The sequence below is a fragment of the Dermacentor albipictus genome, chromosome 2, assembly GCF_038994185.2.
Source record: "Dermacentor albipictus isolate Rhodes 1998 colony chromosome 2, USDA_Dalb.pri_finalv2, whole genome shotgun sequence".
Taxonomy (NCBI): Eukaryota; Metazoa; Arthropoda; class Arachnida; order Ixodida; family Ixodidae; genus Dermacentor; species Dermacentor albipictus.
This window is the reverse complement of record NC_091822.1, coordinates 128227886-128254520: the sequence shown is the minus strand read 5'-3', so window position 1 is coordinate 128254520 and position 26635 is coordinate 128227886. Positions and strand designations below refer to the sequence as shown.

General features: G+C 47.9%; 1 protein-coding gene across 2 annotated transcripts in view; it reads left to right on the top strand.

Moving 5' to 3' along the window:
- Positions 1 to 26635, top strand: part of LOC135897406 (Na(+)/citrate cotransporter-like) — a 111626-nt gene that overhangs the window by 31164 nt on the left and 53827 nt on the right. Inside the window, exon 1 of one of the 2 annotated variants that reach the window (XM_065426019.2) lies at positions 23743 to 24037. The exons of the other annotated variant lie outside the window; for it this stretch is intronic. Coding sequence (XP_065282091.2) covers positions 23962 to 24037 — 76 coding nt within the window. The 5' untranslated portion in view covers positions 23743 to 23961. Of the gene's footprint in view, positions 1 to 23742; positions 24038 to 26635 lie in introns of those variants that run through there. 2 annotated transcript variants of the gene reach the window in all.

The window sequence follows — 26635 nt, the reverse complement described above, 5'->3', positions numbered from 1 at the left end:
CCTTCCAACAATGGCAGAGGCAAGACCAGAGAACGCAAATATGAAAAAATCACAATCGGAACCATATCTAGCAACGTGATCCCTGAGGTCGGTAAAATTAGGATCCTAGGCATGGTCATCTAAAAGCACGGACGAAACGGCGAATCCATCAATCGTTTCACGGCAAAAGCGGCCAACGCGATTCGACTCCTCAAACGAGTCACTTCCCGGAAGGCTGGCATGAGAGAGGAGATACTAATTAGGCTCGTCCGATCCTTCATTACCACCCACGTCGTGTACGTTGCAGCCTACCACAGATGGCTGTAACAGGAACGTAACAAAATCAACGTGCTCATCAGAAGAGCGTACAAGACGGCGCTGGGCCTTTTCGAGTCCACGAGCACGACCCACTTCTTACAACTCGGGATACACAATACGCTCGAAGAAATAGCCGAAGCGCAACGGACCTCTCAAATGGAGTGGCTGTCCATGACCAAAGCAGGGAGGAAGATACTGGACGATCTGGGAATGGGAGGCTCGAACGAGGTGGAGATGAAGCTCCCCGTCCCCGAAGAGGTCCGACGCCAGACCAGAATCGACCCCCTACCGAAGAACATGAATCCAGAGTTCAACAAGCGAAGAAGAGCGGTGAGGGCCAAGGCTCTCATCGACCAGCATGCCAACGACGAACACGCGCGGTACGTGGACGCGGCCGAATACCAACGGAACGCCTTCGCAGCGGTCGTCATAGAGGCGTCAACCGGCGCCACGAGGACGGCAAGGAGCGTGAGGAACGCCGGACCGTAACAAGCTGAGGAGGTAGCCATCACCCTGGCCATCGCCGACGCAGAATGCCACACGGTGCTGAGTGACTCGAGACAGGCGGAGCGAAACTTCGATAAAGGCCAAATCTGCAGAGAGGCCGAGCACGTTATGCGAGCGGCCAAACTACAAGACAAAAGTAAGACTCAAGTGGTTCCCGGCGCACGCGAACGACGCGCCGGAGCGCAATGAAAACCACAATGAGACGGCACACGCAGCGGCGCGAGCGCTAACCAACCGCGCCCCGGTGACAGACCGTCCGACGTGGTTCGGAAACAAGGACCGCATGACGGACTATAACGACATCATGAAGGCCTACTGCCCGACTCGCAGGACTCTCCCATCCCCGCACCCGAGGCTCAGTCGAGCGGAGGCGGTACTACTGAGACAGCTCCAGACCTGATCGCTACCGAGCCCGGGACTGTAGCATCGCATGTACCTCGAGACATACCCGACCGATAAGTGCAGAGTCTGCCGGAGGGAGACGGCATATTACACGCACATTTTGTGGGACTACATAAAAATTCAGAAGCAAGATCAAGAACGATCCCACCGCGGCTCGAGGCAGCCGTGAAGAGCTACGACCAAGACGAACAGCTCCCGGCCGTTCAGCAGGTTCTCGGGGCGCTCGAAGGGCAGGGAGCCAGCGAGCCGGTAACGGCGAGCGAACACCCTCGCCGAGTAACAACAACCTCGTAGGTGACGTAGGCCCTCGTCGGGGTGCTCGAGCGCCATACTGCAGGCACAAATAAAGTTTGCTCCAATCCAATATCTTACACCATCTCTATATTGTAGCTGAGAGCCCATATTACGTTCACGTCACAAGCCCTACCTCCTTCATTGTTCGCTTTTTCTACTTCTCTTCGTTTAATGCTGCACGCGGTGTATTCCTGCTGGCGAATTTATCTAAACCCTCCATTTCAAGGCAATCGCCGTTGTCCGCGACGCGCCTCTGTCGTTATATGACGCGGAACTTGCGTTCCTGGATGCCATGTTATAAAAGATTTCATGAATGTTGATCGCTTTTACCCCTCACACTAACGTAACGAATGCGCAACGCAACTGCTTTGTTTTGACAAGGCTTGTCATCATCATCATCACCAGCCTGTTTACGCCCACTGCAGGGCAAAGGCCTCTCCCATATTTCTCCAACAACCCCGGTATTGTACTAATTGTGGCCATGCCGTCCCTGCAAACTTCTTAATCTCATCTGCCCACCTAATTTTCTGGCGCCCCCTGCTACGCTTCCCTTCCCTTGGAATCCAGTCCGTAACCCTTAATGACCATCGGTTATCTTCCCTCCTCATTACATGTTCTGCCCATGCCCATTTCTTTTTCCTGATTTCAACTAAGATGTCATTAACTCGCGTTTGTTCCCTCACCCAATCTGCTCTTTTCTTATCCCTTAACATTACACCTATCATTCTTCTTTCCATAGCTCGTTGCGTCGTCCTCAATTTGAGTAGAACCCTTTTTGTAAGCCTCCAGGTTTCTGCCCCGTAGGTGAGTACTGGTAAGACACAGCTATTATATACTTTTCTCTTGAGGGATAATGGCAACCTGCTGTTCATGATCTGAGAATGCCTGCCAAACGCACCCCAGCCCATTCTTATTCTTCTGATTATTTCCGTCTCATGATGCGGATCCACCGTCACTACCTGCCCTAAGTAGATGTATTCCCTTACGACTTCCAGTGCCTCGCTGCCTATTGTAAATTGCTGTTCTCTTCCGAGACTGTTAAACATTAGTTTTCTGCAGATTAATTTTTAGACCCACTCTTCTGCTTTGCCTGTCCAGGTCAATCAGCATGCATTGCAATTGGTCCCCTGAGTTACTAAGCAAGGCAATATCATCAGCGAATCGCAAGTTGTTAAGGCATTCTCCATTAACTTTTATCCCCAATTGTTCCCAATCCAGGTCTCTGAATACCTCCTGTAAACACGCTGTGAATAGCATTGGAGAGATCGTATCTCCCTGCTTGACGCCTTTCTTTATTGGGATTTTGTTGTTTGCTTTATGGAGGACTACGGTGGCTGTGGAGCCGCTATAGATATCTCTCAGTATTTTTACATACGGCTCGTCTACACCCTGATTCCGTAATGCCTCCATGACTGCTGAGGTTTCGACAGAATCAAACGCTTTCTCGTAATCAATGAAAGCTATATATAAGGGTTGGCTATATTCCGCACATTTCTCTATCAGGTTTGCGCTAGGGAATAAAATTTCGGTTGGTTGAAGTTCTTTGTTCGGCTTTCACCTTTTTTTGTGTATTTGCGCGTCCGTGTGTTTGCACCGCTCACGCTGACGTTAAGCCTGACAAGTACCTTCAAGTTTATGAATGGGAAACTTGTTTTAAAACTCCCACTTTTTCTGTCTTTACTAAAGCAATGATGCCTATTGTATAGTGGCAACTTAAATTATAGGTAGCAGGTTCTGCTGCGTAGGAGTAGGTTGGTACACGCTATCCGAATACATCTTGGTACGTGTTATCTGAATGAGCATCTGGACAAAAAATATGACTCAGTGCACGTTTCAATACACTGAGGTTAGTCATATTTTCATGCGACAGTCAAGGACGCAATGAACACCTGAGTGCCTTCACCACCGCACAGGCATACGTCCAAAGCGAGCAACATTCGCGTCAGCAGATATCACTCCACCTATTGTGAGCCACCTCTCATTATCTTGAAAGGACGAGGCCCGGCTCAGCTGGGTGGTTGCTCCTTAACAGGGGAACGCTTGAGCTGCCAAAGCGCGGCGGCGGCGGCGGCCGCAATCATTCTGACGTCTCGCCAAACAGCTCGTTTAAGTGGGAAGAGAGGGCAGAGCGCGGAACGTCCTGCGAGCAGAAGAAGCTCGACTAAACTGTATCGGCCGCTCGGTGGAACCGGGTGCTCAAATAAAGGGCCACTCTTCCTCGCACCGCGCGTGCACGACTGGTGCCGAGGGCCAAGGTAACGCTCGGGCGGCGGTCGCGTCAAGCGAATTAGGTTCGCTACAAGCATCCCCCTCACAGCGGGCCGACGCTCAACAGTGCATCCTCCGAGTGCGTGGGAAAAAAAAAGTGTCCCCCCTCGTTAACCTGAGTGAGTGAAGGTGACGATGGTAACCGGCATCTTTTACGGGGAGAAACTGCTGGACGCGGATGGCAGGACCCACAATCACGCAAGCTACGCAGGTAAGCGAGCTTTTGTTATTGCCGCGTGCTGCGTATAGCTTCGCTACGTGATTTAGGAATGAAAGGAGCGGAATTCAGAAGCTCGCGGCGGAAACGATTAGCGATTAGCAATGTTGTCGTTACCACTGATCGGTAGATTTTAGCGCCGTTAACTGCAGCGTTACACTTGACAATTAATTGCGCTGATTTCGAGTGGAGGAAAATTCACGTTGCAAGACTAGCATTTCATTTTGTTGCTTGAAGTTATTCTTGTTTCAACAGCGTTAAAAAAATTTAAAACATGAAGAATAGTGAGACTGCGCTTGCTTCTAAGATATATTTCGTTGCAAAACTTCCAGATTTTTGCCTTTTATTAAAACTGATTTTTTCTTTAAATCGCCCGGAGCATGCAACACAAGAAGTTTTTCTGTTGGATTACTTGGACTGGTGGGTCCTACATGGACGACAAATCGCGAAGAGTAGGTAGGTAATCAAAACTGTTGAATAAGTACGACTTGAGCTGCTAACTTTGGGGCACACGTTGCCAATGCGAAATTCAAGTCAAACAATCTTAAAGTACGGCCCTAATATTTGTGGAAAATTTCATGGACGTTCCAGTGCAGATCATCCCCTTGAGCTAGAGGAACGCTTTTAGGAAACTAAATGCAATGCTTAGGTTCTTCGAACACATATTTAGGAGCAATACTCTTCATAATTTCAGAATATATGCTCAACAAACCTAATTGGCTTACTGCTCATCTTCGCTTTGGCAACTACAACATGTCCGGTAGCGGGAATACCTAAAGTTCAATCCTATCCTTGAAGTTACGGCCTTGCACATAGCCAGTTGTTATGTACGCAATCGCAGACTCTTGCGGATATCTGCATGAAAGGACGGAAATGTGTTATCGACCACGAACAAATTTTGCGCGTTCGAACTCAACAAAAAGGAAAATTTTGAAGTACACTCGTGTTCTCATTAGTAGAAAAGTTGTTGCAAGTAAGTGCAGTTCATGCCTTCCTTTTTTTTTCGCCGTCATATTTCATTGCGCTTTAACGAAAATCCGAGGAACCCTGAGGACTTCTTATGAGTTTGTGAATGCGAAAGTATTAGTGACCATTTGAACGTCGCCGAGCAGTCCTTCGAGTTACGAACTCATCGTGGGAAAGCGAGCGTGTTGAGGCGCTTCGCGCGTTTAGGTTTGGTCTCCCCGGGCCTCGCCGTTCGAAAGCAGGCGAGAGGCGTGCGCAGACAACGAACGCGGGGATATAACATGGCTTCCCGACAGCGAAAGCGAGGGTGACGTGGCGTCGCTGCGTTTCACTCTCCCCTCAGGCAACAGCTGACGCGCCATTGCGGCAGCAGGTGATCCCTGGTTTATTTATATATGTGAATATAGGAGAACTGCGGATCGAAAATGTATCGCTGAGCTTTATCTTTGAGAGATCTGATTATCAATTGTTTATAAAGAACTTTTACAGGTGGCGTCGCCAAACCTTTTGAAACGTGTCGGTGATCGCTGTGCCGGTTCCAGGAAAGTTACGTATCGGAGATATTCGCAGCGATTAGTACGACGACAGTAACGAGCTCTTAGAATTATGACCCATTCGATACACAGAGATGCTGCCGAACTCGCAGCTATCCGTGCTGCTCTGGAGTTTATTGGTCCCAAATAATCACATTCATTCTCCACGTTTTGTGACTCGAAGGCAACTCTCCAGTGTCTGCTGTCCCCATTTCAACCATGGACCTAATGAGCAATTAGTCGCAGACATCCGACTGCTGCATCATCACGCAATCGACAAGGGGCACAACATCATCTACCAGTGGATACCGGGTCACTGCGGAATTTCGGGAAATTGCAGTGCGGATGACGCTGCCCGATCGGTCCACGATGGTGCTCATATTCTACTAATACTACTGTCACGAACAGATGCAGCCACAAGTATCCGCTTCCTCGCACGCGAGCTTACGCAGACTCTGTGGAACGCCAGTGAATTTACGAATGCCCGTCTCCAATAGATTGGATCCACGTCTGCAAATCCGTCTTCCACCAGGGTTACCGCGAGCGGAAGCAACACGTATGTGCCGCCTGTGGCTCGGCATGGCATTCAGGAACTCCTATTCCTTCCGCATTGGAATGGCTGACAGCCCGGCTCGCGACAGCTGCACCTGCGAGGAGACGATCGCGTACCTCCTTTGTGACTGCCCCCGTTAAAGTGTGCCAAAAGATGTGCTTGTGAACTGGCTCGAAAAATGGGCGATCACCCCTTCACAGAAGAAAAAGTTCTATGATACTGGTCCAGACGGGTTTCAGCACTCAAGGCCTTAAGGACTTTGCTGAAGTCTTGAAGGGCTTGCGATTTGTGCGACCACCTGTGAATTAACGCGTTGCATCGCGTTAGTGTGTGAAATATTTCAGTTTTTTTTTTCTTCTTTCTCCTTTTATGGCCTTTACCCCTTTACCACCACAGGGTAGCCAGCCGGTACTTACACTGGCTAACCTCTCTGTCTTTCCTCCCCTTTTGTCTCTCTCCCTCTCACCCCGAGCAGACTTGCGTTTTATTCGTCCCACATTTTAACTATCGGATCTGCCGCACACTACAAGAAGAATTGCTGCAAGTTATCATGTCCCCGCCCGCTTTGCGCATTAGTTATAATGAGTAGTTCGTATAATTAACCATGAACAGGGGTTTATTTACACTATATCGATTAATCTCTTCATGACACTCAAAAGGAACACAAGGACTGCAACAACTAATGTGTAACTTACCTATATGCCGAAATACTTGAAATGAAAGGCCACATGACTTATGTTGCGCTCTCGTATAGAAGTAAATTCTCAATAATAAGTTAAATAAGGATCCAGAGGAATAATTTAGGCGTTGTTTATTAGGTTCTCAAAAGCTGGTAAATTATTTAAGGAAATAAAAAAAAATGGATCTTTGAATTATTTTGTGTACACCTTGAATTTCTTCAAGTTCTGGTGTGAAGCCTGAGTTTGGGTTGTCTTTACTGGCTGCCCAAATATTTAATGTGGATGTGACGTATATCTCCGCCCTATCGCTGTTTTGTGTGCCTATTTTGCCATGGATACTAGCCCTATGTATATGGGTGGACACTTGTATGTTCTTATTTTGTGCGCAAATAAACAATACTAAACTATGAAGAAAAAGTGATACAAAGATGTTCATTAAAATCTACTCCTCCTCCCCCTCCCACTAGTTCTGACTAGGACTGTCAAGAGGATTTTTTTAAAAGACGTAGCTGTTTTGAAGCACTTTATTACAGGCTAACGTGGCCTGAATCATCTACTTAGTGGGAGGGGGAGGAGGAGTAGATTTGAATGAAGAGAAAGGAGGAGAGGTCGGCATAGAGAGCGTGTCTCTAGCCTGCTGCTCCTCACTGGGGAAAGGGGAAGTGGGAAATACAGGGTAAGGTATAGTGGCGGGTGATTATGTTATGGTACAATGAGCTACTATATACACGTTGTCCAATATGCGGATGCGCGCTGTAGACGCAATACACGCAAGAGTAATCTTGTCCACACAAAAAGTAACATTGTCACACAATGTTATTGCTGAAACACATTTCGCACTGACTGCACGTCTCACAGGCTCTAGAGGCGATCGTCTAAACCAGTCTCACTTCGAAAGTTCATAAGTGATTTTATGGCACGTTGGCCACAGTCAACACTCCTTCACGCACCCAAAGTCTTTTCTTCCCAAAAGTGGCGGAATTCCAAGCAGTGAATAGTAGACTTGAGTGTTCTTTGTAGACTTTGAGACGGGCATACGCAAAGTACATGAGCTATTGTCTCGGGAGTGTGACAGACGCAACACTCAGGGTCCCGTGCTTGTCCAATCTTGTGAAGGTATCGGTGGGTGTACGCCACACCTAGCCGTAATGGATGATTGAGTGTTTCCTGGCCTCTCCGCAACCGAAGTGGAAGCCGGAATCGTAAACCAGCGTCAAGTCTACGGAGGCGCTCTTGCCGATGTTCAGGGTTGTCCCAATGTCGCGCCATAGAAGTTTTGATGGAGTTATGGAGCAAGGCGTTAATTTCATAGCAGGAAAAATGAATTTTTATAATGTTTCCGTCGGTGTGCGCCTTTCTTGCTTGCGCGTCGGCCTGTTCATTTCCACCTATTCCACAATGGCTAGGAATCCACTGCAGCACGATGGTATGCCCGAATTGAGACGCCTCAGCAAGCAGAGACATGATGTCATAAAGCAGATGTCTATATGCGGTTCCGTCATTCATATAATTGCTGATGAGTTGCCGTGTTGGTTTTGAGTCACAGAACACTGTCCACTTCTCGAGGCTTTGTTGCAAAATGCAGCGAATTGCTTTTCGAACTCCGGTCAACTCAGCTGCTGTAGACGACGTATTGAGTCCTATCTTTAACCGTTGTGCCATCCCCATTCCAGGTACTGTGTAAGCCGCCGCGGAAGAGGTCTGTGTCACAGAACCATCTGTAAAAACATGTTCGGAATATCCATACATGTAAGCAATGTATGATAAGACGAATTGCTTCAGCCCTGGAAGTGGCATTTGCAACTTCGTTATTCCAGGGATTGAAAGTCTCACCGTTGTCTTTGCCATCGTCCAGAGTGGATCTTCAGGTATGTTATACGGTTCGAAGTCCGACGGCAATAAGTCTTACTGCGACAACACGGCTTCTGAGTAGGCGGCGACAGGCAGTATGCTTGTGACGTCCGTGAGTGGATGATTTCTGTGTCTAGTCAGTAGCCTTAGATGCACTTGCAATGGCTCATGTTGCAGATAAACTCGAGCTGGGCACGCATGTGTGTCTGCAATAGGGCCCCAACTAGACGCACATCGAGGTAATCCTAAGCAAATTCTCAGTGCGCGAGCCGGAACACTTTCAAGTGTGAGTTCAGCAGTTGTAATTACTTGAGAAAGTACAGGCACACTGTAGCGGAGGTAGCCAACAAAAAGTGCCTGGTAGAGCTGCAGAAGACATGATTTGAATGGGCCCGATGATTTTCCAGACATATGTCAAATGATATAAGTAAAGCTGTCCAGCTGTTTTTCTTAATCGAGCGATGTGCTTCGACCAGGATAAGTCACGGTGGATGATGACTCCGAGAAACTTGTAGTGGGTTACCGAAGGTTTAATCTTCCCATCAATCATAACGGAGTGGCAGGCCATTGACTTCCGTGTAAAGGCCATGGTTACACTTTTTGTCGGCGAGAGCTGCACTCCGCGACTGTTAACGTATATCAACGTTATCGACACCGCACTCTGCACCTTCGTTTGCACTTGCAAACGCGTTAAGCTCGTGGTCCATATACAGATGCCATCTGCGTACACAGAGACCGAGTCTGTGCCTGCGTGTTCTTTGACCAGTCCAATGAGAACGACATTAAATAAAGTTGGGCTCAATACACCTCCTTGAGGCACCCCGTGATAGACGGGGTGGTTCCTTGTTTCACCGTCTGGAGTTGTCATGAATATCGTTCTCTCATGAAAATAGCTGGCTATCCACTTATGCATACGTCCACTGATGCCACCTTCTAGGGCATTTAAATTTGTATAATGTAGAACGTTGTGAAAAGCATCCTTAATATCAAGAACGACAGCAGCCGTTAATCGACGACGACGTTTCGGATGTTCAATAGTTGTTACTAGGTCAATGACACTGTCCATTGACGACCTACCCTTTCGGAAACCTGTCACTACGTCTGGATATAAGTTACGCTTCTCCAAAAACCACTCGAAGCGCGTCAAAATCATGCGCTCTATAGTTTTACCTATACAACTGGCAAGCGCCACAGATCTGTAGGAAAGCATAGCATGGTGAGTCTTGCCTGGTTTCAATAATGCCACGATTTTGCTTGTCTTCCAGTGTGCAGGCACAGTTCCCGAGAACCAAAACAGATTGGATGAAGCCAGAAGCTCTTCAGTAGCTCGAGTGCCTAGATAGAGCAAGGTGGAATAGGTAATGCCATCAGGCCCAGGCGCACTTTAGTGTCTTAAAAAGGAAATCGCTGCACGACGTTCTTGCAGCGTGATTGGGAGGTCGAGACGATCGTCCATTGTTGGAGGAGCACACCTGAGCACTGAAGCTACCGATGTTTTAGATCCGGAGAGCTACAAGCAGAAACCTTCCGCGATTTACTTCCCACTGCGCGTCTGGATGATAGCCAAAGCTCGGAAGTGACGTAGTTACTGTGGAGAAGTGCTCGTGTAACATGCCATATTGTGGACAACGGTTTTCTTGGGTCCAGGCTGGTGCAAAAGGACCTACAACGTTGTTTATCGAGCTCACCTAAGTATCTTTAAATTTTTTTTTTGCACTCGGCGTGACGTCCTCCAGAGTGATATCAATTTAGTTCACCTGTATTTCCTCTCGGCGCGACGTCGGACGGTCCGCAGCTCTTCATATGTAACGTCAACGGATGTTCTTGACTTTGATATTTGGATGATGCGTGTTGTTTCGTACATTGCTGCTGTAATGCGCTCTTCAGTCTCTTTCGGTTAAATCATGCAGTTGCAGGATTCTTCTAGCTTGTTATGAGAGGCATCCCACTCAGTGCGTCACGTATGAGAACTAGGCAGTCTTGTAAACCATCTCAGTTGCACATAAGTAGGTAGCTGATAACTGCCATACGTTTCAGCATCTGTGCATCAGGCAGCAGTAGAGGAAAGGCATCGTGAAGCGATACCTAAATCGAAACAGCTGCTCTACGTTGCGCCACGAAAAAATGTTGGTGAGCCATCGTTCAGGATGTCAAGACCATTGCTGCTTGTGAAGTTAAGAAGTTGTCTTCCTCGAATACTTGTGATGCTACTACCCCAAAAATGATGGTGCGCGTTGAAGTCGCCCACAATAATACGTGGTCCTTGGCAGGAGTTAAGAACAAGTTTCAGGTGTCCATAGTCAAATCTTCACCTGGGAGAAATATAACCACCGATGATCGAGATTATCCGGCACTTTAGTTTCAGTGTTATAGAGACGTACTCGTTTACTTTATACACCGGAACTTGGTTTAGCGAATACGTGAGGTCACGTCAGACACACAGTAAAGCTTTGCTAGGATTTCCACTTGTCTCAGAAGCGAATTGTTCGTATCCAGAGAGTCTAAATGGCGATGTCATATTCTGCTCGCATATCACGGCAATTGGAAATCGTGCGTTCCACTGACCTCGTGCGTTCCACTGAAATATTACGGAGCCGCTTATCCTTTCCTGTAGAGACAACCTAGAAGTTGATGACGCCATGTCGTGTGCTAGCTTTTATAGAGCAGCAAACACTGGTTCTATTGCATCAAGAATTTGCACCACAGCCTTGGCAACGGGCGTCTTCACTCCTATGAGCAGCATTCGCAAGGAACGAATCAACTGTGCAAGCATTGCCTTCATTTGCCCATCCGACGATGAAGGTTCATGTTCATGCTGGCGTTCCGGCTGCACTTCTGTACTCGGAGATAGCAGGGAAGGCCTTATAGTAGTGTCCTTGGTGTTCGGAAGAGTAGACTTGGTTAAAGGTGGCTCTGGCGTTTGAGGAATAGCAAGAGCGCGCGACGACTTTTCAGCGAGTACAGGTTGTCCTGTTGTCGATGCTGATCTCTTGCTCGATTACGTGAACGCCTCTTGCGGCGGTGTACCTTGGTAGCCGCTTCTCTGTGTGTAGATCCATTTCGTACCTTTTTCCTTAACACGGACATTTCAGTCTTTAATTTTGGACAGTCCTTCGACGTTGCGTCGTGCGGCCCATCCCAGTTAGGGCATTTCAAGTCAGAGCCAGCACACGTCAACTCATCGTGATAAGCACCACAGTGGGGACATGTCATCTTGTTCGCACACACAGCACTTACATGCCCGATTTTCTGGCATTTACGGCACTGCAAGGGCCTAGGGATGTCTTACATAATAGGATGCCTCACATAACCCACTTTTACATGTGCTGTTAAGGTATCTCCCTCAAAAAGGAATTTTATGCACCTCGACCGTCCAAAACGGTGCATGTCTGTGATATGGACAGTTGAGGAGATTAGCGCTGATAGATCACCATTATCAATATCTGTATCCACACCATAGACAACACCGACGGTGGTGCTGCCTCTATGTACGATGAATGAGTGGTCAAGTATATTTTCTAGCTGAGTTACAGCTTTCAAAGTGTCGAGGATGGTTCGTGTATCACAGGAACAGTATGCTTCTTTTGGGATTAATTCGGCCCTGTCTGATTTGCCCTGGAGCCACCCTCTCGATACAGGCACTGAGAGTTTGCCTATTGAGAGAATTCACGTTGCCTGTAGCAGCGACGGGGATGTAGGTGATTGCGTACGCTTGCTGTGATGGCGGCTTATCGTAGTTAAGATCACTCAACCTTGACGTCCTACGAAGTTTCCTCTTCAACCGACGATTTGTGACCTCGGTAGATCCACCATCAGAATCCATGTCGCCGACGTCTGAGCAGCTCGATGACCTTGGCACAGTCGCGTTAAGGTGGTCGGGCGCAGCAGACCGACTTGCAGCTTGGAGGCCAGCCGACAACCTTGGGGGCAGAGGGAGCGGAACGTCCGTCACTGCTTTTGATATCGTACCTGCCACGGGAGCGTCGGTACGCACAAATTTAACTGAGAAACCACAGCGAAGCAGGAGTAGCAGCTGATCAAGAACTCTTCTTCATGTTCCATCTACATATTAGTTTCATGTATGTCTACTGCATGTGGAGGTAACAAAAAAATAAAATAAAACAATGAATGTAACAGCACGGTGTTGAGGGCTCTAACCTTGCTTATATTCATAACGGATGATGACCGCTTAAATTCTGCATTTGCCTTCAGATTGTAGCAGGGAGTGGCAGAATGTTAGGTGGGCGGATGAGATTATGAAGTTTGCAGGGACATGGCCACAATTAGCACATTACCGGCGTAGTTGGAGAAGTATGGGAGAAGACTTTGCCCTGCAGTGGGTGTAGCCAGGCTGCCCAGGCTGCTGCTGATGATGATGTATTGATGTATGCCTCTTTGTTAGGCGACTTTTCATAAAGACTTTTAAATATTTTCCCGCAATTCTCTATCTCACTGCATGCGCAATAAGGTTCGAGTTGGTTTGTTTCTGAAGATAAACTTAGTTGCAATTAAGAGCGTCTTTCCTGTCCAGGTCTCGCACTTTCTTTTTTTTTTGCAAAACTTGTGACTCCCCTTTGCAAAATTAATTATGAGCTCTGCGGACAATTAAGGGGTGCTCCTTTTTTCCACATCTCCATACGTAATACGACACACGTAGTAGGCATCCCCATTGTCCTTGGTTAGCTGAACTAGGTATACAACAACTTCATATTTTTAGAAATAGCGCAGGTTACGTCACATGTGCGTGCAGAGTTTAATTCGTTTTTGTTATTTATGACTTTATCTAAGCGTTATACTATTATTTTAACGCGTCCTTGAAGAACAACACGTGACCCCGGCTTTCACCGGGATGCCCCATGTTTGTTAAATGCAAAAACGCTCGCACACCGTGTAGTAGGTGCACGTGAAAGAAGCCTTGGTGGTCCAAATTATTCCGCAGTCTCCCACTACGGCGTTCCTCATAATTATGCCCTGGTTCTGGCACCTAATACCATACAATTTAAATGTTTTCTAAACCTGCCTATTTAATTCATTTTAGTTACCTGTTGACGATGTGCGTTGCTCTTAGGTCTACTTCCGTTAAGCGAGAAAATTCTCGGCACGGTGTATCAGCCATTGCACATCTGCTTCCTCAAAGGGCTGGTAGCGCGCAGTGTTTGCTTGTGAGCTAAAGATCGAACACAGTTCCGGACACGTCGCACAAGGCGGTCATCGGCTTCTAGATATCAAGGGACACAGAATGCGCAGTAAGTCGGCCTCTCGAGTTGATATCGCTCGGAACAGCTGGGCTGATACGAACCGCCAGATAGCCTTGTCCGCGTACCATCTCCCTTGAGAGCTGACCATACACAGTGCGCTTAAGATACCCTCGTTGGTCTTCATAGAAAATTCGAAAAAGCGTTATTTTGCCGGTATTGTTGTTTTATTACACGTGGTCTAAATTACTCTCACGTAAATGCATGCGAGGTTCATCAGACCATTGCTCCCTTTCTGAAGTACGATCACTTGATGGAGGTCACCGAAGGAATTAAGCGGCCGTACAAAACTTCGGTGTTATCCTCACTGTCGCACGTCGAGTATCCAATCAAGTGCCTACACTTTGCCGCCTGGCGATCTTTACGGGCGTGTGCCTTTGGCAGTTACCATGATGGGTTCGGAATCAGCCCGCTCAAGAGTGCTGGAGAAAGAGCAAAATGTGATGAGGAGAAAGGGTAGAAGAAAGTATAAAATGAGCAGTTGCAGAGGGCTTGAACGCTTGCCGCAACAATATTTGACATCCTGCAATTTTGTTATAAATGAGTAATGTGTACTATTGAAACAATCGAGACAAATCTGCGGGGCTGCAGTAGTTGCCTGGTTTCTTGTTTAAGAGACATTAAAGAGAAAAAAAATGTTTCCTTATCAAATGGCCCACCAAATTCCCCCATGAAACCACGGGATATGGTAAAGGACATAACCAAGAGTGTTGCGATGCCGTATGCACATATTGTGTCCCACTGCATCAAGAAAGCCGTGGGCCGGGCCTGTGTTAAGGTGGTGTTTACCACACTTAACAAGTTCGGAAGGTTATGCAAGAAAGTCAACGATAGTGAGGAAATGTCTTGTCTGTATAGTAGGCAAGATACCGCCAAGCCTCTAAATCGCAAAAAGAATGTAGTTTATGCCATTCCCACATCTTGCGGCTGCACTTAGTAGGACAAACGAAACGCTGCGTTAATGAACACTTACGTGAGCATGCGCACAGTGTCAAGATCAGGACTGGTAGTAATTTAGCTGTTCACTGTGCAAAATGTGGCTGCTCACTCTGCCTAAAAGACACACGTATGCTCGGAAGGCACAGCGATCGGATGGCCAGGAAATCTTTGAGGCCTTTTCAATTTCCGAGTTAGGAGCCACATGCGTAGGCACACCTACAGCTCTTTGTGATAAGGAGCTTGGGTTCCTTAGAAGTTAATCCGTTTCCATTCTGTTCATATTGTGTATTTTATATTGGTATAGTTTTACGTTTTTGATGCATGCGTAGCAGGAGCTGATTGACGATTACTCGCCTTCCCTCTCTTCCTTTCTCTCTTTCAGCCCGTTGCGAATAGTATATATTTGTGCAGGGTTCAATGAAGATGTGGTTAGCAGTCAGCGCTGGTCCTGTGCCCTTCGTTGTCCGTGTGTTTTTTGGCATTGTTTAAAATAATTATTCACGTTTGGCTTGAAGCACTAGACGGGCTCTCTCTTTAACGTCTTCCTAACGTTTGTGTTCTCGTACGTTCAACTAAGTTTAACGTGTTTAGTGCAACAAGGGTCTTAGCGGAATAGTGGGTTCGAAATGCGCATAGGTAGAGCGCTAAGAGCGACCGATAACGTTTATCGCACGTACACTATTTACAAGTTTAACGTTACCGTGTTTGACATACATACACATACATATATATATATATATATATATATATATATATATATATATATATATAGAGAGAGAGAGAGAGAGAGAGAGAGAGAGAGAAGGAGATGGCTTGCGCCCTCCTTCCACTTCAAAAACAGTAAGAAGTAGCCTGCTAAGCGAAGCCCGTTTGCCCAGTCATTTGCTACGAACCAAAGGAATTCTGCTAAAACAACGCCAAATACTGTTCGAAGCAGGCGGCCGGCACCGCCGCCGCACGTGCGTAATAATAATAATAATAATAATATTTGGGGTTTTACGTGCCAAAACCACTTTCTGATTATGAGGCACGCCGTAGTGGAGGACTCCGGAAATTTTGACCACCTGGGGTTCTTTAACGTGCACCTAAATCTAAGCACACGGGTGTTTTCGCATTTCGCCCCCATCGAAATGCGGCCGCCGTGGCCGGGATACATACGTGCGTACATACACACATTATATGTATATGTGTGTGTGTGTGTGTGCACGGGAAGAAAGGAAACCAAAGGGCTGATTTTTTAGTGATATCATAATAGCCAAAAAAACAAAGGACGCCATAGGGGAGCATGCATGAGCATGCATTCAATGAATGAGAACGCGTCCAGGTGGCACGTGCTGTAAAGGTCGCCTCCCTTGCGGATTATCGGATTTCGATTGCAATAACGAAGGCTTGAAAATGCGTCAGTGAAAGTTATCTTGTCATCACAGCACCTGGTTTTCAATTGCACATTATAAACCGTTACACTCTAGTGTTGCCAATATTTTCTGAAGCTTGTCGCTGAAGTGAGACAAAAACTCGCTAAAACTGTGATGTGGATTTTAACAATGTAGGTGTTTTGAAACACTCTAATATAAGGTAATGGGAAGTAAATCATTTACTTAGACTATCATGTTCGTCTAATGTTCGTGCAGCTGAAGGCCGATAGTGAATAGCGACATAGTGAAGCCCTCTATACCAGCAGGGTATAGAGGGCTTTAGGTTTGCTAATGTCCTTACTATAGGGTGGGCGAATATTCCAAGTTTTGAATACGAATAGTTGGTACATGATATTTCATTTGTACTCGATAATAAACTATTCACATTTTCGACTATGAAAATCAAGCAAATATTTCACAACCAGCGACTGATAAATTCGGTTTACAGTTCTCCACCTGCTGAACAAAGTACCGGAAATTTTGCCAGAAGTAAAAAAGTGCCAAAACTTTTGCCGCAATGCAGAAACAAGACCGGTAATGCAAGCTTTGTTTTTGGTTTTGCGGTGGAAATGTGGCGCCGGTCAACACTCCTTGGGTTAGATCTTGTGCACATGCATAAATACGCAAGAATACATGAACGTGGGAACTGCCGTCACCGTAGCACAATTGGAACTGCAACGCGTGTCGTGCGGAGGTCGTGGGTTCGGCTGTCACCGTCAGCGAGTTGTTTCTTCCCCCCCTTCCCTTTAGCTTCTTATTTGTACACCCCAATTAAAGACTACTAGTAATATCACCTATGCCTCTTTTATTTATTATATTTTGGTTTTATATGGTTCTGAGTAAAAGATATGTGCCAGAGTCTTTATGAAAACGGCGCCCTTACAAATTCGGGCCCCTCTGTTGCCCTTCATTTCATCCAATACGATCAGCGGCTATTCTTGATTCTGGCCTGTCAATTAGTCTTTCTTTCAGTCTAATCATGTATCGATCAGTTTTACTTTTTACGTTACAATGATGTTGTCCTTGTAACAGGCCCCTTAATGTTTCTGGAACACAAATACTTCATTAGCCGTTCCTTTTCCCTTTTCATAACTTCAGATATTTTTTCAACAACCATTTATGTTGTGTTTTTGGAAATTCGGTCCTACAGTAGCCTGACATTCTTGGAAAATGTGTTCGCTACCAGTCTCTGAAGGTGTCAAGGGGCTATTTCTGGAGTTATTTTCATGACGGTAGCAGTGCTCTTGTGTTTAAGACGATCCTAACTGCCCGTCATAGTTGACGGTTTATTCAATACAAGCGTGTTCTAAATTACACTGAAATAAGTGATCCTTCTGTAAATATGTGCGTCGGCGTCTACCTCTAGGATACGGCTCACGTAGTCGTTTCTTCCGGGTTTCAAAGAAAGTCCAAGTAATATGAGAAAATTCACGTGACGGAGCGCTTGCGCAGCAGTATCGTGCTGCTCTCAAGCGTGCCTTCGGTGAACATAGTCGGCTCCCGTCGTATGACGGTGCAAATGCATGGTGCTGGCCGAGCGCTGCTGAGGACATAAAGAACGTCTTGCCGCTTCCCACGTCACCAGTCACGATGCATCCGACCTTGTGAGAGCAGCACGATACCGCTGCGGAAGCGCCCCGTCCCCTTACTTTTTTCATATTTCGCGGGCTTAATTTGCGACCCGGAAAAAACAACTCGATCGGTGGTTTCTCAAGGTCCTCTACAAACCTGCGGTCAGGCTTGGGGTCCTCAGCCATGAATTAAAAAGTTGGATAATGAAACTTATTATTCAGTGAGTTATGGGGAAAACTAAATATTTCCTGAGTAACTATAGGCCTGTGTGAATCCTTTGCATTTGGTTCAATTCGCTTCCGACGCGCCTTCCATTATTCAAATATTGGCTCAAGTTACGTGGGGCATCCTGTATACCGCTTCGCTGTAAAACTTAGGAGAGAGCATTACGTCATGCAGGCAGCCTTGGCAAGCAAACGCTCCGTTGCGCCAGCCCCTTTGCTTAGTGTCGGCCCAACACGTGACCTCTTGCGTCGAGATCATGGAGCAAGAATCGAGTGAGATACTTAGATGGGTTAGTTGGTTACTGGCTTAGTGGAACGTGTTGATAACGGCACGCTTTGAGGACAGGACACAGAAAGAACGCACAGAGGACAGTCGTAGGCGACTGTCCTAGCTCTATGCGTTATTTCTGCGTCCTGTGAACAAAACGCTCCGTTAAAACCATGTTACATCAAGAATCGAGATCTGTCGAGTCGCTTGGTGCCGAGTGGTATTTACTAAATGTGCGCTTGTTCGGAGGCCCTGCCGCCATGCTTGCCGCGGCGCTGCATGCAGAGGGGAAGCCCTGAAATTTACCGCGCATTTTTGCGTGACTATCGAATGCTGGGCCGAGAAGCTTGGCTTCAAACGTGTTGCCCGATGCTCCTTTCTTGCTTTTTTCCCTCCTCCGTGTTTCTTGGGCTCGCGGCGTATTCTTGCGTTGCTCTGCACTTCGACAAGCCACGGCACCACTGCGCTAACGGACTACAGCAAGGTGAGAGATTCTGTCTGACAGTCTGCGCTGTATTTCAAGCAATTCAGGCTTGCGACACGGCAGCGAGCGTTGCAACGCTGTTAGCGAAAAAACAGCTCAGCCGTTGTGGCGCAGTTAGTTTTGCATTGAATAAATCTCACGTGGCCAATGTTGTGACGCCTTTTATGGCTCCCCCAACAACACATACCTTCTTCCGGGACTCACGCTAGTCGCTTCTCCAAAGCACGACGAGTGATTGCCAAGAGTGATAACACGCGAGTGTATAACTTGTGCATGCAGAACGCACAAATGATAAAGCCGAGGAGCTCAGAAACTAGGAACTTGTAACTCGACAATTCTGTCTTCTGACAAAGTCAAAACAGGCTTTGTACTCACGCATTTGTTTTGAGTGCGAGTAGAAAGAATTCTGCGAGTGTCTAGCATAATCTGGTTGGGAGCCTGTGTTGTCGTCACCTCTGTGTATACGTAGCGTAAAATCGCGTCGGTTGAAGCCAAGTTGTGTCGAAAACGTGCAGTCGCCCGTGTATTTGCGCTCTTCAAAATTACGTGCAGGAATTAAAGCCCGGGAATGGGGGGATGCTTGGAAATCGGAAGTTTTCTTCATATTTTATGTATGGCACTGCTTGGGATGAGTCGGCTATTGTTTACGATATGATTGTAAAAGCGAATTGCTTTATTTTGTATAATGTCGGTCATTCAGCCCTTCCATGCGTTTCCTCTCTACACGCCGATTTTCTATAAGGTCTAAATACCAAAATGACGCTTGCTTGCAATTTACTTTTCTTCAGCTCATGCCGTCCGGTCGAGCTTCGTGCGGGAGCTACTGCTGCCTACCTGGTGCCACAACGTTAGGTGAACGCATCGAAAGCCCGGAACGAGCATTTATATAAAAAGTAAAACAAAGACTTCCTCATTTCACACTGCGTCTCGCGTCTACTTTACGGAATGGCGCTTGCGCAGACGACACATTTAATGGATGCTTGTGAAGATCACTTGCAGTCATAGTTATTTTACTAAATAAAAAAAGAGGATTTTTCACCGAGACAGCGCACGGTTGAGCAGTAGCAACAAAAACGAATGCCGCGCCGACCAGGACAGCATGGGTAAGGTAACGTGTACCAGCTAGTGATCAAACCGCGCGTGCCGGAAACCAAAACGGAAAGTGGGGTTCAGGTTCTAATGCCAGCCGCTTGGTGCGCTACAGTGAATTTGGCCACTGGGCTCTATGGGAGTGTCCGCTCTTTTTGAATGCCTCTCTCTATGCGCCATCTTATTCGCCCATTTAGTCATTTTACGCTTCCGCGTCAGAAAGTTTTTGAACGTAACGTACCGCTGCGCACATTTCCGCCGGAGCTGTATACTTGCCATAAACTAGTGGTCCATGAAAGTCACCTGCTGTTTGCTGATATTTCTTTGCTAAACACGCACGCGTGTGACATTCTGCGCACATTGCGATTCTGAGAAAAACCTATTGCGAAAGAACGAGAGCACTGCTAATAATTAACGTGAAGACGTGGAAGCAGGAAAGTAAACGGCTCGTGATTGGCGCTGTGAGCGTGAGGCAAATGCTTACATGCTCGACTGCGATAAATGCAGTGGAATCTTGTAGCGATTGGCTCAAGGAGGCTGCGCGACGATTTCTCAACACCCAGTTTCAAAAGGAATTCCAGTCGCCATCATCATCATCATAGTAAAGAAAAAAAAGAGTTGAGTAATAAGAAAGTGAAGGAAGGAAGGAGATCAACTTTATTCGAGGTCTTGCGAGAGCTTTGGGCTCTCATGGAGTGGGGCAATTAGAATATGACGATGCCGCGTCGTAATAAAGTGAGCCACTCTCACCGCAGCGGACTCTCTCTCCCATTGGTTAGACCAGTCCCCACAATTGTCATTTCTCTCTTATACCAGGTCTGGACGACATCGATGAAGCGCTTGTCCCCAGATTACGCAGTGATAATTACCTCGAAACAAAGTTTTCCTTGCACCAATGTGTCCGTGAAGCTCACCCCACTCCGTGAAGCTCACCCCAGAGGTACGTTTTTCTTTGGCGAATTTCGTGACTATTTCTACTGTCGCCGTGCGAAGGATTGCAAGGCCTAGGCGTGTTCCGCGGACTCTATGGGCCCATCTCCGTCGCACTGACAGCCGCCTGCCATACTCCTCGGCGGCGGCCGCTCGCCAGCTCCGAGACTCAGGCGCCCGCTCTAACAACAATGATCGTGGACAATCACATGTGCGTTCAAGTTCAAGGAAAAGAGATATCACCCGAGGAATACCACAACGACGCCGGATGGACGCTCGCGGGGGAACGCACGCATATATTCCGGATATGCGCGCATACCAGGAAAAGCACGGAAGATACGGTGAAATCATCAATTGTTTCATGGCTGAAGCGGCAAACGCGATTCCACTCCTCAAACGAGTCACTTCCTGGAAGGCTGGCATGAGAGAGGATAGCCTAATTAAGCTCGTCCGGCATCTAGCCACGTCGCGTACGTTGTAGCCTACTACAGATGGCTGCAACACGAACGTTACAAAATCAACGTGATCATCAGAAGAGCGTACAAGACGGCTCTGGGCTTGTTCGAGTCCACAAGCACGACCCGCTTTTTACAACTAGGGATACACAACACGCTCGAAGAAATAGTCAATAGCCGAAGTGCAAGGGACCTCTCAACTGAGCGGCTGTTCACGACCAAAGCCGGGAGGGACTAACTGGCGACCTGAGAATAGGACGCTCGAACGAAGCGAAAATGAAGCTCTGCGTTCCCGAAGAGTTCCGACGCCTGACCAGGATCTACCCCATACCCAAGATCGTGAATCACCAGTTCAACAAGGGAAGAAGAGCGGCGAGGGTCAAGGCTCTCATCGACCAGCACGCCTACTACGAGCACGCGCGGTACGTGAACGCGGCTGAATTACAACGGAACGCCTTTGCAGCGGTCTTCATAGGCGTCAACCGGCGCCACGAGGACGGCAGGGAGCGTGAGAAGCGCCGGAACGGAACAAGTGGAGGAGGTAGCCATCGCCGACGCAGACTGCCACACGGCGCTGAGTGACTCGAGACAGGCGGTGCGAAACTTCGCCAAAGGCCATATTTCCAGAGAGGCCAAGCGCCTAATGCGAGCGGCCGAACTATACAAGACAGAAAAGTAAGACTCAAGTGGTTCCCGGCGCACGCAGGTGACGCGTCGGAACACAATGAGAATCTCATTGAGACGGCACACGCAGTGGCGCGAGCGCTAACCAACCGCGCTCCGGTGACAGACTGTCCGACGTGGTTCGGAACCAAGGACCACATGACGGACTACAATGAAATCATGAAGGCCTACTGCCTGGCTCGCAGGACTCTCCCACCCCCACACCCGAGGCTGCGTCAAGCGGAGGCGGTACTACTGAGACAGCTCCAGACAGGATCACTACCGAGTCCGGGAATGATGCATCGCATGTATACCCCGAGACATACCCGACCGATAAGTGCAGAGTCTGCCGGAGGGAAACGGCATATTACACGCACATTTTGTGGGAGTGCATTAAAAATTCAGAAGCAAGATCAAGAACGATCCCACCGCGGCTTGAGGCTGCCGCGAAGAGCTACGACCAAGACGTACAGCTCTGGGCCGTCGAGCAGGTACTCAGGGCGCTCGAAAGGCTGGGACCCAGCGAGCCGGTAACGGCGAGATGAGACCCTCGCCGAGTAACGACAACCTCATAGGTGACGTAGGCACTCGTCGGGGGGCGCGAGTGCCAAACTGCAGGCACAAATGAAGTTTGCTCCAATCCAGTCCAGCATCTTACACCATCTCTATATTGGAGCTGAGAGCCCATATTACGTTCACGTCACAAGCCTTACCTCCTTCATTGTTCGCTTTTTCTAGTTCTCTTCGTTTAGTGCTGCACGCGGTGTATTCCTGCTGGTGAATTTTTGTAAACTCTCCATTTCAAGGCAATCGTCGTTGTCAGCGACACGCCTCTGTCGTTATATGACGCGGAAATTGCGTTCCTGAATGCCATGTTATTAAAAGTTCATGAATGTTGATCGCTTTTACCCCTCACACTACTGTAACGCATGCGCAACGCAAGTGCTTTGTTTGGAGAAGGTTTGTGCTAGGGAATAAAATTTCAGTTGGTTGAAGCGCTTTGTTCGGCTTTCACCTTTCTTTTTTTTGTGTACTTGCAATACCCGCCGCGGTTGCTCAGTGGCTATGGTGTTAGGCTGCTGAGCACGAGGTCGCGGGATCGAATCCCGGCCACGGCGGCCGCATTTCGATGGGGGCGAAATGCGAAAACACCCGTGTACTTAGATTTAGGTGCACGTTAAAGAACCCCAGGTGGTCAAAATTTCCGGAGTCCCCCACTACGGCGTGCCTCATAATCAGAAAGTGGTTTTGGCACGTAAAACCCCATATATTATTATTATTATTATGTACTTGCAAGTCCGTGTGTTTGCGCCGTTCACGCTGACGTTAAGCATGACAAATATATTCAAGTTTATGAATGAGAAAAGTTGTTTTAAAACTCCCACTTTTCCGTCTTTATTAGAGCAATGATGCCTATTGTGTATTGGCAACTTAAATTATAGGTTGCAGGTTCTGCTGCATAGGAGTAACTTGGTACATGTTATGTGAATGAGCATCTGGACAGAAAATATGACTCAGTGGACGTTTCAATACACTGAGGTTAAAGTCATGTTTTCATGCGACAGTCAAAGACGCAATGAACACCTGAGCGCGTTGGCCGCATGGGCATACGTACAAAGCGAGCAGCATTCGTATCAGTGGCAATATCGCTCCACCTATTGTGAGCCAGCCCTGATTATCGTGAAAGCTCGAGGCCAGGCTCAGCTGGTCGGTTGCTGCAGAACAAGGGAACGCGTGAGCGGCCGAAGCGCGGCGGCGGCATGCCGCAACCCTTTGACGTCTCGCGCAACAGCGAACGCTCGTTCGAGTGGCAAGAGAGGGCAGAGCGCGGAACGTCCTGCGTGCACAGGAAGCTCGACTAAACTCCGTCGGCCGCTCGGTGGAACCGGCTGCTCAAATAAAGGGCCACTCTTCCTCGCACCGCGCGTACATAACTCTTCCCGACGGCCAAGGTAACGCTCGGGCTGCGGTCGCCTGAAACGAATTAGGTTCACTACAAACATCCCCCTCTCAGTGGGCCAACGCTCAGCAGTGCATCCTCGGAGTGCGTGGGAAAAAGAAAGTGCCCCCCTCGTTAACCTGAGTGAGTGAAGGCGAAGATGGTAACCGGCATCTTTTACGTGGAGAAGCTGCCGGACGCGGATGGCAGGACCTACAATGACGCAAGCTACGCAGGTAAGCGAGCTTATGTGATTTCCGCGTGCTGCGTAGCTTCGCTAAGTGATTTAGGAACGAAAGGAACAGAATTCAGAAGCTCGCAGCGGAACGTGTGCCGTTATGTAGTAGCAGGGATGGTGCTTGTGGCCAGTGGCGTAGCCAGAAATATCGTTCGGGTGGGGGGGCTCACGTTACAGCTTGGCCTCCTCCTTATAGAATTTGTAGATGTATCAAATATATCAATAATAACTGCATTGCCATTACCAAAGACACTGAAAACGAATTCTTAAACGCTACGCACTGTCAAAACAAGCAATATAAGCATTTTTTTTCATGAAAGAATATCTACTCGTATGTCCCGAAAATTGGGCCTGAAATAACCCATTCGATGCTTTCATGTTTTTCGTCTACTTAAAAAGTCAAGAGCATATCGCATGAACTTTGGAACTATATCAGTTCGAAACCAGCAAAGCAGTGTATGCCGCTCATATGAAAAATGTAAAGGCTGTGAAATGAACAAACTGAGGACAAATATTTAATAAACCTTTGTCATTCAAGAGCCTTGTTTCAATTTTTGTACGTATACAACGGCCAGGGAAAAATCTCAATGACGCTGTCCTTTGTCCCAATGTATTGCGCAGGAGCAGCTGTCACCGGTCGTGTATTGTGAGTAATTGCGCCGAAATTATAGTTGCAGCAGAGAGCACATAAAAAAAACCAGGAGGACTGCAAAGTATACGAATGCGAGTCAAAAGAAAGTGAGCCACTGGCAGTGTATGACAAAACGGGTACTTTATTTGAAAGTAGTCTCAATGAGGATTTGAACATTTGTCTCACTGAGTAACGAGTCGCGTGATTTACGTCTCATAAAACTCATTGGGTTGCTGCTTCAAAAAGTCGGTAACTGACTCTTTAACGTCATAGCTTCACCCGAATGTGGTTCCCTTGAACCTTTCTTCAATTCAAACGGCGTACTTTATTTAAAAGTAGTCTCCGTGATGATTTAGACATTTCTCCCACTGAGTAACGAGCCGCGTGATTTCCGTCTCATAAAACTCATTGGGATGCTGCTTCAAAAAGTCTGTAACCGACTCTTTAACGTCATAGCCTCACCCGAATGTGGTTCCCTTGATCCTTTCTTCAATTGCTCCAAAATGTGGAAGCCGCAAGGTGGCAGGTCTGGGCTGTATGGTGGATGTTGCAGCGTTTCCTACTTCAAGTTTGCCTGTTTTTTGGTAACCACATCAGCGACGTGAGGACGGACATAGTCGGGAAGCAAGATGACCGCATCCGTCAATTTTCAACGTCGTTTGTTCTTGATTGCGACACGCAGTCGATCCGGCGTTTCACAACATCGGAAACGATTGATAGCCTCTCCGGGTTTAGCGATTTGTATCAGTAATGCTCCCTGACGATCGAAAAAAAAAAAGCCAACACCTTTCCGGCGGCAATGACAGCCTTTGCTTTCTTTGGGGGTGGTGAATTCGAATGTTTCCACTGTTAGCTTTGCCGTCTCGTTTCAGGATCGTAGTAGTAGCAGCCATTATGCGTCCCCCAGGTCGCAATTGCAGTCAAGAAGTCGTCACCCTCCTTGTGATACCGGATCAGATGAGTCAAGGCAGCACCGAACCTCTCCGTCTTGTGGCGGTGGTTGAAAATCTTGGCCATCCAGTGCGCACACAAGAGCCGATAACCCAGATGTTAATGAATTGTGGGGTGAAGTGAACCGTTACATGTTCACACGCTCTGCCAGTTCGTCGATACTTATCTTCCGTTCTTGTCTAATCGGCTCTTCAAGCTTCGTATTTGTGTTGGAGGTGCTTGCGCGGTGGCTTTGGCCCGCTCTTATATCGTCTTTGCAACGTTCGAGTCCTTCTTTGAACCGCTTTCTCCAACGCTATACAGTGGCCAGTGAAATACAATGTTCAACGTACACGGCAGCCATAGTGCGACTAATTTCTTTTATGCGAAGCATATTACGAGAGCTGAACCCAGCTCCTCAGGCGCGGCGGTGTCGCCTTCAATACCACGTGACACCGTGACGTCACGACAGAGGAGAAACGGGGCTCCGACTCGCGCCGTCGCTCGCGGCGGTATATAAGCAGCTGCGCTTGCGTCTGCTAGACACTCACGAGGTGAGATGCCTCCTGGAGACAGAGCTGCTCGTTGGAATGAGAAGCGAAGGTTGCGGCGTGCTACAGAGACTGATTTTCTGGGTGGCTTCGGCTCAACTCTTGCAAGGTGGGCTGGGTGGGAATCGAACCAGGGTCTCCGGAGTGTGAGACGGAGACGCTACCACTGTGCCACGAGTACGATGCTTCAAAGCGGTACAAGAGCGCCTCTAGTGAATGCGGTGTTGCCTTAGAAACGAGCTGTTCCTAAGGCTCAGGCGTGCGTCGCTTGCTCAGGCGCACATTTCGTTGCCGCGCCGAACGCTGCGTTGCTCGACGCTCACCGCGTCCAATGCGGGGCGCGTAGTCGCTGCGCCGTAGCCCATTGTCTTACACCCCTTGGCGGGTCGACGGGAACGCTGTCACGTTCCACTCTTGAAGGCGAAGCAGAGTAACGCATGAGTTGTTTCTTCGTCTAGCCGAACCAAATATAGCCAAGCAACAG